The sequence below is a fragment of the Eubalaena glacialis genome, chromosome 7 (genome assembly GCF_028564815.1).
Source record: "Eubalaena glacialis isolate mEubGla1 chromosome 7, mEubGla1.1.hap2.+ XY, whole genome shotgun sequence".
Classification (NCBI taxonomy): domain Eukaryota; kingdom Metazoa; phylum Chordata; class Mammalia; order Artiodactyla; family Balaenidae; genus Eubalaena; species Eubalaena glacialis.
The window spans coordinates 66,795,408-66,814,097 of NC_083722.1; the positions used below are offsets into that span (position 1 = coordinate 66,795,408).

Genomic DNA, 18,690 nt, shown 5'->3' on the forward strand with positions numbered 1-18,690 from the left:
CAGAGATAGGAAAACGTTTATTAAATATGCAGGCATCATTAGAGCGAGACTGAATCCACAGCCTGTGCTTTTCAACACCACTGCATCTCTCTGTAGTATGACTGTGCCGAGTAAAGCTCTATTATCAAAAACCTCAATTCAAGATCCCCTTATCTGTCCCACAGGACAAGGATAGGCTATTGATGTGATCTTGCCCTTTTAAGTACTTTATTCTTGTGTACTCAATGTTACCTAGCTTATGTAGAGTATTAATATATTTCTATTAAAACGACCCAGTAAAATTATACTCATAAAGTGACAGAACTGAATGAATCAATTTGCCCACTAAACAAACAAACAAACAAAATGTACATACGGTGTGTTGAAAAACATAGCTCCCCATATAAAACCAATCTAGAAAGAGTGACAATATATTGAAGTTCCTAGCCACTCTTGGCTAAGTTCTCCACATATGTGTCATGTGCCTTTAGTCTATCCAGTGGCCCAGTACTAATACTAGTCTGATGTTTCCCTGCCTCCCCAGCACCATTACCTCATGCTCTTTGTCATGTGTCAACACTGGCTTAAGGATCATATTTTTAATTTAAATTAATTTTATAGGAGCCTAAACAAACTATGTGATGCATTCAAACGGCAGATATAACTATTGTGAATTATCAGTGTTCCCTCCATGAGAATGGCTTACTGAGAGTTGACTGTGTCTGGCTTCATGTGATAAGAATAGCCTGATGCTATTCAGTCTATTCAGTTCCCTCCATGCTTCTGGCAATGTGTGAGCAATGTGTGGTTTCCTAGCATGTAATTGCTTTTAACAGAAGGCAGCAAAAGTAACTACCCTTTGATATGTGATGTTATTAGGATATTTGTAGTTTTCTTTCAAAAGAGAAGCTGGTGTGATTAGGTACCTTTTGTTCCATTAACAGCAATAATAAAGATGCTATCACTCCTCAAAAAAAAAAAATGCAGGCAAACACTGGAAGACCTTGAAAAAGTCCTTAACTCTCAACCTCTGTCTTTTTTCCTGTATTGAAATAAGATAGTTGGACTAGACAACTTCAAATGTCCTTTTCAGCAATAAAGTCAATGAGTCAAAGGAACAAAACTGAAACAAGACTTACAGATGGTTTAACAATAAATTTTGATGACTCCCTACTACTATTTTTTTCCTAAGATATATCAATGGATTTTAAGATTCTTCATTAATTTTATCGCTCTGGCAAGGGTGGGGAGAAGGTAAGTTGGAAAAAAAAGAATGGTAGTCATGTTAAAATTACATCCCAAGTTATAAGGCATGTCCCAAATATTACAGTATTATAAGAGTAACCTACTTCCAAATCCCACTCTGTGTCAGCTACTTAGTTCATCACTGGAAAACAGGGATCCTGCCATGGATTGATTCTGCGAGGTACACTCATTAAAGACAATGCCTGCAACACAACAGCTGCCACTGGTTAGACCACAGATTCCCAACTGCATAAAACTATATGTGCTGGTGGACCGCTACACTTTAACTGTTTGTTTTGGTTAATTCTGGTTTGAGACGAAATGATTGCTATTGTCACACCCAGTTCCCCTCCCTCTGCTCACATGTCATGCATGAACAGCAAGACAAAAAGCTCACAGCCCAATTTCAGGTCTGCAGTTTCCCCAAGTTCACGGCATTCTGACTCTAAAGACTTCAGGGGGACTTCCCTGGTGGCCCAGTGGCTAAGACTCCGCACTCCCAATGCAGGGGGCCCTATTGATCCCTGGTCAGGGAACTAGATCCCACATGCTGCAACTAAAAGATCCCACATGCCACAACTAAAGATCCCGCATGCCGCAATTAAGACCTGGCACAGCCAAATAAATAAATAAATAAAAATTAAAAGAAAAAAGAAAAAAGACTTCCAGGAAGGTGAGGGAAGCGAGGCATGTGGGTCATGGGAAAAGTTGTCAGATGATGCTAGACACCTCATCTTTGTGGGTAGAAAGACTCTAATAAGGACAAAGAGTAGTTAAAAGCATGAACTGAAGGACACAAAAGAAAACACAACACAAATTCTCACAGGTAAAGCTCATTTCACAGAGCTTCTATCCAATATTAGCACAAGTAGTGATTTCTTGCCAATAGAGTAAATAGGTACTCTTTGGACATGGATGTTCTATTTCTCTTTGTACCTATTTGTCTGATACAGTAGATATGATCAACAGACTTCCACATGTGGTTGCCCTATACGAGATTTTCTTAACAGCAGCACTAATGGCATTTGGGGCCAGATAATTCTTTGTCATGGGAGACTTGCCTGTGCATTGTAGTATATTTAGTTGCATCCCTGGCCTCTAGATGCCCACTAGATGTCAGTAGCAGCCCTATCCCCAATTGTGACAACAACAAAAAATGTGTCTGAACGTTGCCAAATGTCTTCTGGGAGAAAGCAGCAAATTCACTGCCAGTTGAGAACCACTGACCTATACTGATATATTCACACATTCCTTGAAAGAGCAAGATGTGGTTGAGAATGAGAAGCAGAGAAGTATGGGTGTGGTTGAGAGCTAAGTGGGAGATTGAGGAGAGAGAGCATAAAATCAAAGGTTATAACCAATCACTGACATAGTTTTGAATACTCACCTAAGGAACTTGGGTTTTGTTTTATAGACAAGGGAGAATCATTAAAGGAATTTCAGAAAGAGGGTGATATGATTTGATTTTCATTTTAAGGAAATTTTCTTGATCTAAGAATGAGGGAGGATTGAAAAGACAACAGCTATCACAAAACTCTGATGTGGTAACTATGGAGAATAGAGCAGAGGATGTGGAAAGGAAATGGCCAAGCTGCTGCATCTGTGAAATGGAATCATTAAAACGTAGTCTATTTATGAGGGTGCAGGACAGAGAGGAGCTGAAGATTTCCATGAGGTTCCTGGCCTGGACAAGTGGGCAGGTGGTGGAGAAAACAGGGGTTAGCGTGTACCCGTGGGTAAGGATAATAAGTTCGTTTTTGTACATGTGGCTCCCAGATGTCGTTTATTTTTATTTATTTTTTTTTGGCCACACCACGCAGCTTGTGGGATCTTAGTTCCCTGACCAGGGATTGAACCCAGGCCCTCGGCAGTGACAGCGAGGAGTCCTAACCACTGGACCGCCAGGGAAGTCCCCCAGATATAGTTTACTCCAAATGGGTAAATAATCCTGTCACCTGGTGACACTGTATAGAGTTAGAAGAGGGACAAGATTGGATCCCTAGGCGACTACTTACCTTTAGAGGGTGGACAGAAATGGAGGAAACTCAAAGGAGGCAGGAACTAACAGGTCAGGAACATCAGGAGAAAGTGGTGACCCAAGAGCCAAGAGGACATTTTCAAGGGGTGTAAATTATCAACAGGGATACATACTGTAGATGACGACGCCCAGGAAGCCAGGCGCTTTTAGTAACCTCAGTTCAAGGAGTTTGGAGGGAGCAAAGGTCAGTTGCTACGGGCTGAGGAGCTAGTGGACAGACAGAAGAGAAATAGAGAGTAGCTGTCATGAACCAGAACTAGTCTTTCAGAACAACTCCCACTCTGCAGGGCAACAGCCTCCAGCCCCACCTGCAGGTGGAGCCGGCATCAAGGCTCTCTGGATGGGCCATGCCCACCTCTTATGTTTGTGCGGAGTTGATTGTCAGTTTCCATATTAACATCACCATGTGCGGCTTCCCTCAGGTATATCTGTCACCTTTTCAGAATACTTTCGCTTTATATATCCTGGGGGTTCTTTTTGTTTTGAATCTTATTTGCCACCAGTTTCCAGCATATATCACTCCCCTCTTTTTCTTGTTCCCTCTTCACCCAGGCTTGCATTTTTCAAAGGAACATCAGGGAATCTGATCTGCCACCCCCAAGGCAGAAATAGTAAGGGAGCTTAGCCCCATTTGCCTGAATACCCTTTGAGCCCCCCAGGAAAATAATAAAATAAATTTGGGGCCTGGTGGTTAGATCCCTTGCACTCAGAGTTAATATTTTCTCAAAGAGAAGGGGTCAGAGTGAAAAGGCGAGGTCGAGTTTTCTACCGGGTGCTCTTGTGGGAAGAGAAATCTGTAGTATAAGACACAACCCAAGACACCAGCTGATTGTCTGCCAGACAAATGTACTGTTCGGCTTCTTCTTTCACACCAGTTCTTTCTCATTTCTTTTGATATTATCAACAGAATAAAGTTTCTGTTATATACTTGACAATGAATAAGTTTTTATTGGCTTCAGGGGGTACAATACAGTGGAAATCAGAAGACATCGGGCCTCCAGCTGCATTCATGCTAAGCACACTTTAGCCTGGACTACATATGCTGGAAATGGGGGTAGAGGCTGAACAATTCAGTTGCTTAACTCCAATATCTATGTCACTTCCACCAGACAAATATAGTCCTTCTTTCGGAGAAAAAAAAATGGTTAGAGCCAGTTCTTTTTGTTTTCTCTTTCTGCTAAAGTAAGGAAGCAATTTTCCACTCTATAATTTACATCTCAATCACTGGCCAGAGGAATTGTCTTTCAACATCAGAGAATCTTCTCTAGGTCTGAACCCTGTCCCTCTCAATAGGTATTGGAACATTGTCCTACTTCTGAACTTTTCAGTTATGTGAGCCTATAAACATCTTTTATTAAACTAGTTAGATTTGGGTTTTCTGTCATTTGCAAATTAATTATACTGATCCTGGCTTATATTTGAAAGCACTGTTTTCTTGTATAGCACCTTAATATCACATTTTCTCTTAGTGGTCACACAAGCTCCTCATTTGTATTTCATCTCAGTTGCTTGGAGGTTAAGTGTCTAAATAGGTACCTTTCATGCCCTAACCTTAACTTCGTGAATCCCACCGGACTAATGTTTGTCATACTGTAACATACCTTCCAAATTTGATGAAAATATACTCTCAGTTCCAGATTCTCCAGTGGATAATTTCCAATTTCTTTGAGGTATCTTCCAGGCTCCCCTACCCTACCTATGTGAATTTTGGGTTTGCCACGCCACCAATGTTTTAAGTCAGATCATGTGGAATGCCCAGGATTTTTTCGTATCTGCTAGAGACTTTGTCTTACCGGACATCCATTTCCATGTGCTATTTCTTAATCCTCCTAGAACACCTATCTTTTGCCATGTTTTGCTAATTCTCTCATTGTGATACTTCTAAAATTTGTCTTGCCATTCCACCACTCTGCCTACAAACATTTCCATCTTTGAAAGAGAGTTCCTAGGGTTGATCAACTTCCATGATCCTCTCCTGTTAAGTCCAAACTGTTTCTTCTCTTTCATAGTTCCATTTCCATGGGTTCTTATTCTTATTCATTCTCTCTCTCTCTCTCCCATTTTAAAATACTGACCTCATCTAACATATATATCACCTTCACTCTGGGAGCTTTTGAGTATTTAGGATTTTAATGAGCACCTCCTTAGAGTCCCAATTGGAAAGTCAACCCTATTTCAACTGCTGCCTGCATAATGTTGCCACTGGTAGTGTAGTGTTGCCACTCCCTCACTGATGCTCTTTCTTAGCATTTCTCCTTGGTGCTTCCCCCTGTCCAATTCCCTAAATACAGTTGGTATTCCATAAGACTTCATCCTGGGCCCTCATATTTTGCTGTACTGTCTCTGGGGGCAGTACTGCCCAATAGACCTTTCTGCAATAATGAAAATGTTCTACGCCTACACCATCCAATAAGGTAGCCAGCTACCACATATAGTTACTGTGTGCTTGAAATCTGGCCAGTGTGGCTAAGGGCATACATTTTAAATTTAATTTTAATACCCACATGTGGCTAGTGGCTACTGTATTGGATAGTGCAGCTCTAGGAGATTACATTCATTTCTTCCCATGGCTTTAAATACTTTCTGTTCGTTTGACCGCTCTCAAATGTACAGCTCCAGGTATCACTAACCCAGAGGTCCAGCCCATATATAAAACCACCTACTTGAAATTTCTAATTGTACATCTCACACTTATCGCAAATGTTAATCCAAAATAGAGTTCTAGACTTTTCCATCTCCAAACCTATTCCCATTCCAGTCTTATTCAGTCCAGTAAATGGCACCACTGTCTAACTCAGCTCAAGTCAGAAGCCAGAAAGCAATCCCTGATTCCTCCCTGTCCATTATCCTTGCATCTAATCCATTGGCAGCAGCTCACTGATTTTATTTCCAAAATATATCTTAAATCCACCTTCTCTTCATTTCCATTACCACCACCCTCTCCAGGCCACCATCATCTCCAACTTGGACGGCCAGCAGTCTCCAACATGATCTCTGCTTTCACTTTTGTCCCCTTACAACCCATTTTCTATTAGCAGCCAGAGTGCTCATCATCATCTTATAATAAGAATCAAACATGTCATTCCTCCACTGAATACCCTTCAATGACTTCTTTTCACTTAGGGTGGAACTGAATGATCTGGCCCATCGATCTGTATAATCCCAACTGGTGCCACACATGCCCTGTTCGTTTTGCGAAAACCTTCTGTTTTCTTGAACGTGCCAAACTCTTCACACATCAGGGAGTCTGCACAGCTGTTCCCTCTGCCTGCTGTTCTTCCTGTTCTTGATACAAGAGGCTCTTTCTCATCCTCTGAGTCGTACCTTTAACGTTACCTCTTAGGATAGGCCTTCTGTGAGCATCTATAGAAAGAGGGCCCCACTTTCTGTACCTTGTTCATTCCCTTCCGAGCACTTAGCAATCTTTAATAATCTTGTTCACTTGATTTTTTTTTGGTTGGTCCCTTTAATCTTCACTAGATTAATGTTCCAGGAAGGCAGGGAGCAGGTCTGACTTATCATTCCTTTACAGCACCTGGCACAGTGCTTTGCATACAAGCAGGTGCTCGGTAATATTTGCATAATAAACAACTTCCTCAAAACACGTGTTCACATCACTCATTTCCATTTCGCAATGGAAATGAGTCTGTGAACTCGTACTCGTCTGTGTAGTACAAAATAAAATTTTTACTGCTTATTAGAGGTACTCTAGCTGGACTACACCAGACCAAGTTCTACTTACTACATGGCCTTTGGCTTCAGCAGTCAGAAACTCCAGTTATCAGTATGTTTGTACTTTTCAGGAAGCAGAAGTTTGGTCCAAGCAGGCCTCTGGCTTCTCTTCCTTGCTCCTTTATCAACAATTATATTCACTGGCTGGGAGCTTATAAAGTGGGATGCCTAAATAGCAATGGGGCAAACTGCAGTCTGGAAAATGGCTCTAAAGGTGGGGAGTCTGGAATGGATGTTTCATCTGTTTTGGCCAGCGTTCTTCTTCTCTGAATAGGGCCTTTGGTTCTCTGACTCTTTAAGATGGTTCATACCATTCATTAATATCCTGCATTTCTTCATAGTTAATATTTTAACAGCCTGTATCCCCTTTTTAAAAATATTTTATTTTACAGACTTGATTTCAAGTATAGTTAATTTTGGAATTCTTCACCTTCCCCTTACTTGCTGCATAGAATCTATGCATGCCATTTATGTTTGATCCTGGACCTATGCAGGGCATTTGTGACCCTGACGCCAAGATACTGGATTATATTTCCACTGCTAACTGATTGAGGATACCCAATAGAGCATGAAGTGACCACTTCTCCCTCCTTTGGTGATAGCCCCACAGCTTACTTCGGGATGTAGGTATTATGGTGATGAGAAGGGGACAGACTAGGAGAGAATTTAGGATAGTGGTGCAATGAGAGGGGTTGTAGCTCTACAAATTTTTATGAAAAAAAATTCCCACTTGGTTTACATTTTCCCAGTCCCAGAGTACTCTCTTATAACACAAGGGCAATCAGGTCTCCCAAGACTCTGCAACCCAGACTATCTCCACTGCTTTCCTTAAGTTACCTTGGTGACCTAAAGGAGGCCCACAACTTCTGAGGAAGAGAAGGTCCTGGAGTTGGCAAAGTAACAGCAATAACACTATATCAAATACGGTTTTAAGCGGGGTAGACTTATGGAAAGTAGTATTAATAAATACTTATGCGGGCGTGTACCCAGAAAGACACAGAAACAATGTATTGTCTCTGAGGAGGACTGGGAGACAGGAGTGACAAGGAAATTTACTTTTCACTGAACACCTTTTTGAACTATTTCAGTTTTTTTTTATCATGAGTATGTTATAGCTAGTCAAAAATAAATACGTTTCAAAATTTGAAAAACATAAAGAAATGCGGTGTTGATCCTCAAAGAGTCATTTAGCCGGACTAACAGCATGAGACTATTAGAAAAAATATAAGACAGCACATAATTAAATACCAACTTGGGTGGTACTGCCTACAATTAGAAAACGAAGAGAGGTCTGTTCACCTGAAGGAGCTGGGTCTTAGATGAGGAAAGGAGACTTTTAGCCCAGGGAAATTTGAGCAAATAAAAACAGGCAGAAGCAGAAATGTGCACAGATAAAGAACAATAGATTCGGGAGTCAGATAGGCCTGGTTCCAATCTTAACTCTAAACTTTACTAGCTGAGTGAACTTGAATGAGTTTATAACCTCTTTCAACGTCAGATTTCTCATTTGTAAAATGAGGATAAGAGTACCTACCTTATAGGATTAAGAAAAGTTAGGGAATGTATGCAAAATGGTTAGCACAGTACCTGACATAGAGTAGGTGCTCAACTAAATGTTGCCTAGTATGAATATGGCTGAACAGAGAGACCAGTCTTGCTGGAGTACAGGGTATCTACTCAGGAGAAGGGGCAAGACAATACTGGCTATTACAGTTATAGCAAACTGTGGGCAGTCATCTCATCTGGTGGCTGGGGTTCCTGGAGCATAAGAATTATAAACAAGTATCACCATTATGCATTCTCTAATGTTCAAGAAAGTGAGAAGTCTGACAGTTATAGGGTTTCTCTTTAGCATGGCGCCTCTGGTGCATAATCAAAACAGAATTCTGACTGAAGGCCTTCCCACACTCATTACATTTATAGGGTCTTTCCCCAGTATGGATTCTCTGATGATGAGTAAGGCGTGCCTTGCAAATGAAGCTTTTCCCACAGTCAATACATTCATGAGGCTTCTCTCCAGTGTGGACCCATTGGTGCTGAGCAAGATCCGAGTTCCACATGAAGTCTTTCCCACAGTCCTTACATTCATAAGCTTTCTCCCCAGTGTGGATTCTCTGATGTCGAAGAAGGACTGGGTTCTGAGTAAAACTTTTCCCACATTCCTTACATGTATATGGTTTCTCCCTGGTGTGGATTTGCTGATGTTGTGTACGGCTTGTGTTCTGACTAAAGCCCTTCCCACATTCCTTACATTCAAAGGGTTTCTCTCCGGTGTGAATTCTCTGGTGCCCAGTCAGGTTTGATTTCCAAACGAAGGCTTTAGCACATTCTTGACATACGTAGGGTTTCACCCCAGTGTGAATCGTCTGATGTACAATGCAGTGTGACTGAAACTGAAAGTCTTCCCGCATTCCTTACATCCACAGACTTTCTTCCCATATGAATTCTCTGATGTTGATCAAAGTCTTCATTTTGATCAAAACACTTGCCACATTCTTCACATATATAGAATACCTGCTCATGGAGACCTTTCTGAGGTACAAGGTGGGTATAAACATCAGCATCCTTCAAATGCTCTTCTACTGAGATCATCTCATCCTTGACAATCACTTCTGTAATGTCACGTGTAGTGTTCTCCACACTTTCCCTACTGGGGTAGGCAGGCCATCTCCTTAACCTGCTTTTCTCCTCTTCACAGGTTTTTCCAAACCAGAATTCCTGGGAACCACAGCACTGGGGTCCACCTGATAGTACCATGTGGTCCTGTGCCTCCTCAAAAGTATCCTCCTTCAAAATAAAACCTTCTTTCTCACTCTTGGACACAGACTCTGAAAGAAGAAACCAGAGCTGCAAATGTCATCATTACCCATGACAGAGTGACTAAGGTCACCAAGTGGTATTAATATGTCCATTTTTCTCCAAGTGCCACCCCTGTGTCTAAGTGGCCCTGACCTAGCTGAAAACGGTGAAACAGAGCTAACACACAGAAAGCAACCAAAATCAAAAGGCAGAAATTAGGCAGACAGTCCCTGAGGGCTGAAGGCTCTGATTTCCAGCACCAGAGCAAGCATGGGGCAGGCAGGTGGGGAGTTGGGGGCGGGGGATGCTCTTGGGAAATAGTTGAATTGAATTCTAAGGGAATTAAGTCAAAATTCCTTCTAGGTAGTTCAGTTTATAACATGAGAAGAACTAGCCAGGATTCAGAGCAGAGGACCTGTTCAGAAATAAAGAATATCTGTGGTATACCTGGGGACCCTGAGCTTATCACACACAGTGGGAAGCACAAAGAAGACTCTCTCATACTTTTCAACACTGAATGGAAATAAAGTCTTCTCATTCAATCCAAACACCAGGTCCACCATGAAAAGTGCTTCCCTGAATTACTTTAGGCAGTGTTGGGCAAAGTGTCTCTTTGTTCCAGTGTCTTATTCAAATCTCTGTTACAGCATCACATTTTGTTATAATTATACATTTTTGTATAATGTCTCATCAGACTGTGAGCCTTTCCGGGATAGGAGCCATATATTACTTGATTTTTGATCCCTAGCAATGAACACAATGAGAAAAATACAGCATTTACCTTTAACATATTGACTGACCACTGCAGCCAGATAGGTAAGCCTCTGTTCAGTTTGAGCCTAAGATGAAAGATCCATCCAAATTTAATTATCTGCACTTTTCCAAATAAAAGCTGAAAGTTTAGAGTTTACATTTCCTCTGATTAATTAGTTGATCTGGGGATTTTTAGACGGTCTTTTATTTAGAACATAAACGGAATGGAATTTTAACATTTTACAAAGGAAAGACAGGAGAAAAATGTGTGACTGGGAGAAAAGTGCTCATTTCCCTCTCACTTACCGGTACAAATTAGGCCTGGACCCTCTCCTTGCAGTTTCGGTTTCAATGGCTCTTCTACCTGCTCAAGATGGGAGATCCCAGCAGGCTTTAGAAATGGATATCCTGCCAGGATCAAGATATAAATAAGGCTGACTCAGCTGGAGAAGTGGGGCCCATTAGGAAAGGAGCTGAGACGGAAGTGGTAGGGGAGAATGAAGGTTGGGGGAAAGACTGGTAAAACAGATGACCTGAAACTTGAGAGTAATAAGAATATAAAGGATAGGAAATAGAGGTTCAGGGGGGTTGTGATTCCATCAGTTCACCAATATACAAAAACTTATCACTCATTTTGAAATGTCAAGAAGAAACAGGAAAGACTAAGGTCTCTTCTGCACCTGTCCCTAGGAGCTGAAAGCCAATTCATATAGAAAAGTATCAGGATAGGACAGAATTCCAAGGAGCTGTTCCTGAGGCTATGTTGGGAAAGCACCACCTCTTACTTTCCTTCCTTCCTATCTATTTATCTACTGCCTTCTCTTTTCACAAAGGATCAACAATGGGTCTCTCTATGGCATCCATAAGAAATGGCCTCAAAGCCTCATTCAGCCATTCCCAGAAGTCACTTCTTACTCTAACAATAAACACCACTATTTACAAATGTCCACTCTAAAAAATTCTTCAGACTTAGCTAAGATTGGTCTCTTTGTAACTCCCATCCAAATCCTCCTAAGAAACAGATCAATTCTGCAATTTCCAAATGATGACCTTTCAGTGTGATGAACTGGGAGATTGGTATTGACATATATACACTAATAGGTATAAAATGGATAACTAATAAGAACCTGCTGTATAAAAAAATTAAGTAAATAAATAAATATATGGAGAGGACTTAAAAAAAAAAAAATGATGACCTTTCATGCTGCTGAGGCAAAGGACTGTGTGCCTCGTGAGTATTCTCTTCTTCAAGACTCTGAGTAGGGACATGAGCTCCAAGGAGGGTTGCCGCAACTCAGGGAGTTAGGGTTTTGCTCAAGGAATAACTTAGCTGTTAGCTTTCTGCCTAAAGCAGAGATGAGAATGCCCTTGAGTGGCAGGGAGAGTAGGTACTGAGATCCTGAGAGAATGTAGAGGACACTGTAGGTGCCTCCCTACATCCATTCTACCCCTCCCCCACTAGGGAGTAGCCAGGCCCTTTGGGTGGGAGTGATCCCAAGTCCAGCTCCTGGTACAGGCCCTCACTGAGCTAAGCCAAACAGGTTCTCCCATCCCACTCACTACATGAGAGATCCGTTCAGGGACCAGCAATCCAGGCCAAGTCAATCAGTGCACAGCTTTTCCCTGGCTGTAGAGACCAATTTAGAGCCGGCATAAGACTTAAGATGGTGCAGCAGAGCAATACTTGGGACTGAGATGCACAATGGTTAAAGCCTAAGGAAGGCCTGCTCTGTTCCTCCCCATCGGTGTGAAGAAGCACAGTCCTGGTTACAACTACCAATCACCTTACAACCACGAGAGGAGCCAGACTGTAGACAAAACCAACATACGAGGAGACAGAGAAGAGCAGAGACTGAAATTCTGATCAAAACGTACCTGTAGCCCATTCTACCTATGGACTTCCCAATTACACAAAACAATAAATTCCTATTTTTTATTTAAGCCAGTTTGAATTGGGTTGTTACTTGCAATCAACGGTATCCTAACACGGAAAGACTTCCAGACACAGCAAGGAACTGTGTGAATGGCGAAGTTGAGGGCACAGCTCAAGTCACCTGTGCCCACAGAAGAGCCTCTGTGGGAAGAAGATGAAATGGGGCCGGGGGGCAATAAGAGGACACAGTTCTCAGTAGGAAATTAGGAGCAGGAAAGCCCTGTGTTGGGCCTAAACAAATGCCAGGGCTTTCCCACCAGAAATCGCTGAGGAACAGGAAGTATTTGGCTCAGGGTTATTTAGACTTCTTGATTTCTAATGATAAAAATGGCCATGATACCCCAAACGGCAGTCCAAATCTTCTGCTGGAAGATTATAAGCAGGCCAGGAAAGTAGAAAGGCCACCTCAGATCAGAAAGGAAACAGAAAAGTCAGGGAGTAAAGATACATAACGGCCCTGAAAAGAACAGTGGAGATGGGGAAGAGGCAAAACAGGTGTATGAAGATGGCACACAGAGGAGCCCGGATGAATAAAGCAAGGACTCAAGAAGATGGAAAACCATGGGAACACAGAGGAAAACAAGGAATCCCACTGGTGTCTACAGCACTAGGTTAAGAGAACACACACCCATGACAATTTAAAGATTAAGACAAGGGAACTGGTCAGATGACTGGCACATGTATCCTCACACACCTGAGGAGATGCCCCTCGGGCCCTCTCCATCCAGAGCTCCCTGAGGAGCCAAGCTCCATGGTGCTTCCCCACGTTCCAGCTGGAAAATCAGAGCCAGCTTGGGAAATGGAAATGCTGTTTGACAGGAGGGAAATGGGACAGGCAGGTGAGTAGGGTGACACAGAGCAATCCCAGGGCTCCTCCCAGGCCTGTGTCTTCATGGGTGGGAGGGGAAAGAAGGGAAATTACTAGGGAGAACAAGAAAAAGAAGTCTGGGGAAAGGGACAGGAGACTCAGGGGAGAGGGGCCTGGAGGCTCACAAAGGTCAGGAAACAGAGAGGAAGGGTGCTCAATAACAGCGTGAGTGAGCAAATAGATGACTTCACTCTTTGAGGAACTGAGCTTTCTTGTGCTTTCCCTCTCCGAGAGCTCTCAAGTTCAGATGTCTGCATGAGGATGGTTGGTATTGGGCTGGGTCTCCCAAACTGAGGTGGTGGGAACTGAGGGCTCAGAGGGGCACCAGGAATCTTCTCTCCTCCCACTGTATCCACAGCACATGAGTCAGGAGAACAGAAGCTCTCAGCTGGGGGTAAAGAAGTCCTATGTGAGGCCCGAATTGATACCAGGACTTCCTACTTCCCAGCAACCACTAAGGTTGGGTCATTAAGAATCCAAGAGCCTGAAGTTGCCACTCAACTGAGGTTATCAAAGACTCCTGAGCCTTTGAGGAAGAAGGAGCCAAGAAATTCGAAAGGGTAGAGGCAGAGTCCAAAGGGAAAGACCCTTACCCAGGGAGCCACAGCCCCATCATCCTCCAGCATCACATCCCTGTACAGGGCACTCTGAGCAGGGGCCAGGCCAGTCCATTCATTCTCAGAGAAGTAGATGGCTACATCCTCGAAGGTCACTGACTCCTGAAACAACATGTGTTTAAATGTCCTAGGACAATCCCAGGACCCAGGCCTGGAGTCTGGCTAGACCCAGGCACTAAGAGGTACTGGAGGGGATGCCCACTGAGTTTCTGGATTCTGAATGTCTAAGGGAACTCTCAACAGATTTTTGCCCGCTACTTACAAAGATACAAGGGATCAGCTACCAATCTTCTCATGTCTCTTCATTTTTACTTCAGCAAACATCCTCTCATCTTTTTCATGAGTCTCTGCAAGTTTTCCCTTTTCACTCCCATATATGCTCTAAGTGCCATCCTTTCTCCACAGTGTATCCTCCTTCAGAGGTCACCAACCCTTGATAACAAGACCAACTGACATTTATTGAGCCTGTGCCAAGCACTTTACATATATTACTCTGGGCATGCCTCACAGACTGTGAGAAGGACATTAGACCCATTTTACAGAAGGGAAACTGAGACTCAGAGATTAACATCCCCCGAGTTAAAGAGCTGAGACAGAACTCAGGCCTGTTGGACTCTGGCTCTTACCTACTATGGCACACTGTCTTCTATCCTCACTCCTGCCACCCCTGTCTAGGACTCTTGCTCTTCTCTCCCTCCCAGTCACTGCCACCAGCCAAAGAGGCAGCTAAGGGCCCCTCAGAACACTCAGGCTGCTCAAGAGGCTGTACTCAACAGGGCAGAGCCCAACTCTGACTACTCCCTAACGCACCTACCCTACTCTTTCTTCCCCACATCCCAGTCCCAATGTTCCTTTTTCTGTATTTCTGGGAGCCCTAGCTCCTGCACCTTTTCTTTTCTTGCCTTTCTCTCTCACTCTCTTCCTTGAGAAACACAAACAGTGCTAACTTGGAGCCATCAAGACTTATTATAATTCCCAGCCACTGCCTCATTCAGGATCTCAATCTCCATACTATGGAGGGGCCAATTCTGGTCCATTCCCATCAGTCCTTGCCCGGCAATGTTCCCACAGCAACTTACCCAGCATTCCAAGGCTCAAAGACTTTGGCTGGCTCACTTTTGCCTGCCTAAAAAAGTCCAACTCCTCTGAACTGCAGACAATTCCAGTCACCATTCAGGGACCCAGCTTACTTCCCAAGGATCATCTCCTGCAAGACCACCCTCATGCCCTATACTGTCACGGTTCCGTTATGAACCCAAACCCTTTCCTTGCCCAGATCTGTATCCTTGGACCTACACCCCCTCCGTCTCCAACCCCCCTCCACCCCCGGCCTGAAGATCCAGATCCTTCCTCCTACTCCTGCAAGCTCATGTTCTTCTCAAGACCCACCTCAAACCAAACCAGCTCTGTAAAACCAGTCGTGGAAATTCTGGCCATTCGTCGCCGCGCACAGCGCTCTGTGCTGGGACACCTCTGCCCCAGAATTGGCTCATGCCTGTGCATCTGCACGTGTGCTTCCCCTGCCGCCGCAAGCCTGGGGGATGTCGAATCCACTCTGCCCCTACCTGTTCCTCCGGGCTCTCCACTATGGGCTGTACCCCGATTTATCGGTAGCCGCACTGCCTCCTCTCCGCCCCTCATCTGGGCCTAGAGCCCGGGTCAGAGCCAAGCCAGCTTCGTGGAGCCGGCTCAGCGCTCACCGGGCCCGACCGGGGACTGCCCGGGGTCAGGGAGGGACGCTCCAGATCCGGGCGGGCCTGACATAGCGGCCCCCGGCCCGGGAGCCGCCCGAACAAGAGCCAGGCTCCAAGCCCCAGCCAGCCCCATGCCCAGCTCCCCACTTTCTGCGTGGGCCAGGTCTCTGCATGCGAGAGGCTGAGGCTGCAGCACTCTTGCCATTCCGGCTTCTCTAGGACGGTGGAGGGCTCCGCGTCTCTATGGTACTCCCTTCTCGCCATGCAAAGTAGGGAGGGGAGAGTGGTCCAGCTCTCCCAGAGACACTGAGGGCTCCGGGCGCTGCAGAAATCAAGGAGAACGGTAGGGGGGGTGGGGGGAGGCTGGGGAGGAGGCTTCCTCTGGGAATCCTTTCCTGGCCCTTTTCTTCCCACTGACCACTCCTCTCCACCTCGTTGCACCTTTGTAGGATGGATGCTGGTATAAGGTAGCACATCCTTCACTTGACTATGCCTGTTCACATATCTGCCTCCTTTTACTAAGTTCTACATTCCCAGAGAGCAGACTATGTCCTCGATATGTTCATCTTTGTGCCTCTAACATCCGCCCAACGTCTAGCACCTCTTAGGGCCCAATTTCTTTAAGTGGCATAGAATGTTTGTTGAATACAAGCATGATTAAATGTTGAACCAGTTTTTCAGTTGAAGAAAGTAAGGCCCGAAGAGAGGAAACGACTTACCTAACATCACACAGCATGTCAGGAAGCTATGCTTTTAAAGAAAGTTGTGGAAATAAAGGAAGACCTCCCAACTGAGAACAAGCAATGGCTATTTATTCAGAGCTTATTATAGCAAGGAAGTCAGCCACCATACTTGCATTTAGCAGAGAAGTGGGAAAGCTTTGTAGTAGGAAAAAAGGAAGGCTTCAGGTATGCTCTGAGTAAAGATTGTAGGCATGAGGGCTTACTAGAAGCAAAGCATCTTATGTGATTGGTTGGGAAGCATTATTCAAATTCTGGCTGTTTAAGGCTGGTTACTACAGGGGTTATTTTGGCTTCCTGGACTGATTGCTACAGATAGTAGTTTGAACTCTTGGACTGGTTATTGCAGATAGTGGGTTGGTTTCCTGGACAGGCTGCTGCAGATTGTGGGTCAGAGTTCTATTTTTCTATATGGTTTGGCCATTGTCCATTTGTATATTCAGTCTCTTGGGTGAACAAGGTAGAAAGATGATGTCTGCTTCACAGGAATTCAAGTCTACAGGTTCAGATGCGTTATAGCTACCCAGGTACTGAGAGCTTACAGATACCATACCTATGAAAAGTCACAGAGCAAAGGAGACCTCAGATGAACTCCCAGGCTTGTTGGCTGGTTGGTTTGTTTCTAAGAGGATACTGGAATAACTCATAAAGGGACACTAGCTGATAGTCTGTGAGTGCTGAGAAGGAAGCAGAGACTCTTAACTTGGGGAAGATCACCAGGAAGGTTGAGCATACAAAAAAAATGTTCCCATGATTTTCTTTGGGACCAGATGGAGAAAACTGAACTGGTGACAAAACAATTATGGGAGTTTTAGCTCAGAACAAGGAGCCCTCAGATAACTGATGACTAAGTCATCGTCCACCTGAAGAAAGGTCTCTTATGACTATGATCAGCGTTTGGTTCAAAATTTTTTAGAAAACTAAAGAGGAGAGGAATAGTCTATCATAATTAACCATATATTTTTACTCTATTGTTCTTCTGTCAAACACACAGCAGCAGGCAAGGCCAAGGCCAAGGCCAACTCCTAACTGATTTGACCAGTAAAGATACAACATGCCATTTTTAGATTTATATAATAATGTATTACTTACATAAACAGCAAAAGGAAGAGTAGCCAAATATCCCAGTTCCCCAAGTCCTTGACCCACACACCAAAAACAATGACACGGAAACGAAAGGGGGCTGGATGACTGCAACGTGGGTTGTGGGATACGCCTTGCTGAGGAGACAATTGTAGACTGCAGCTAAACAGTGTTATAGTCTGCAGTTATAACCTGAGGAGAGTGGGGCAGAAAGCTTCATACCTCATCAGAATCTGGGAGGCAATGACAAATTGTCTCATGGCAGCCTCCCACGGAGATAGGGACAGAAGTGGGAGATGGCCTCAAAATCTTGTAAAGTTCCTCTCATCCTCTCATGTTCTGGAATGATCACAAGATGATCTGCCAAGACTCAAATTAGCTATAGTTCAAGCCTTTGCCTGCACGGCCTATATAGATATGCGTGAAATTGCCAGGGCACCATGGTAGAGCCATTCCCCTACAACTTTACCTCCTAACTTCCAACACAGAAAGAATTCTCGGGAGCATAAGTCACCACACAGGTCATCAGATACTCTAATTAATTGTACAGATAGAGGATTGGGCCAAATATATTCCATTTGTCTTAGGTAGCACTGGACAAGAGTGACCATGATTACGACTCACAGTAGTATAACCAGGCTCACTGGAGGAAAGACCACATCAGGCTCCACACCCAGAGCCAAGCCAACTAAATGTGTCATTAATCCAGGTGAGACAAGAAAAACTAGCAATGGCACATACCCCAGCTAAACTGGCTAGCAAAAAATCCAGGGCAATACAATTGTCCATTACCATTCATGCTAGAGAATTTAGAAAAATCACTGATCTGTGAAAAATGTCCAAGAGAGTCCAACATAACAGTATGAGGCTAAAGGGAATCATGTCAATGTCCACAAAGTTAATCCTGTTCTATTGTTTCTTGATGAGGCTGTTCCTTTCTGGAGTCAATGGCTGTTGGGAGGATTCTGAGTTTTTAAACTAAGATCATTTGCTGGCCAGTAGTCAAACTGAGGGTAGTGGCAAAGGCCTGGGTTAAATCGGCCAGATATCTCACAGACAAAACCTAAGATAGATTAACGATCCCTCCCTCTGCCCCTGACTTCAGAGTCTAAGGTGTTTTCTTCTTCCCAACCAGGGTTGTTCCTCTCCTTCCACAGCCACATGATCATTACGACCAGTCTCTGCAACAATTACTTCACCTTTTCCCCA

General features: G+C 43.9%; 1 protein-coding gene across 1 annotated transcript; it reads right to left on the reverse strand.

Moving 5' to 3' along the window:
- Window positions 1-8,551: 8,551 nt before the first annotated feature.
- ZNF662 (zinc finger protein 662) lies at window positions 8,552-15,620 on the reverse strand. Its single transcript, XM_061196550.1, is given in 6 exon segments — window positions 8,552-9,383; window positions 9,386-9,433; window positions 9,436-9,822; window positions 10,853-10,910; window positions 13,941-14,066; window positions 15,530-15,620. Coding segments are annotated over 5 exon segments (1,113 nt in total). The 5' UTR covers window positions 13,974-14,066; window positions 15,530-15,620; the 3' UTR covers window positions 8,552-8,796.
- Window positions 15,621-18,690: the final 3,070 nt, after the last annotated feature.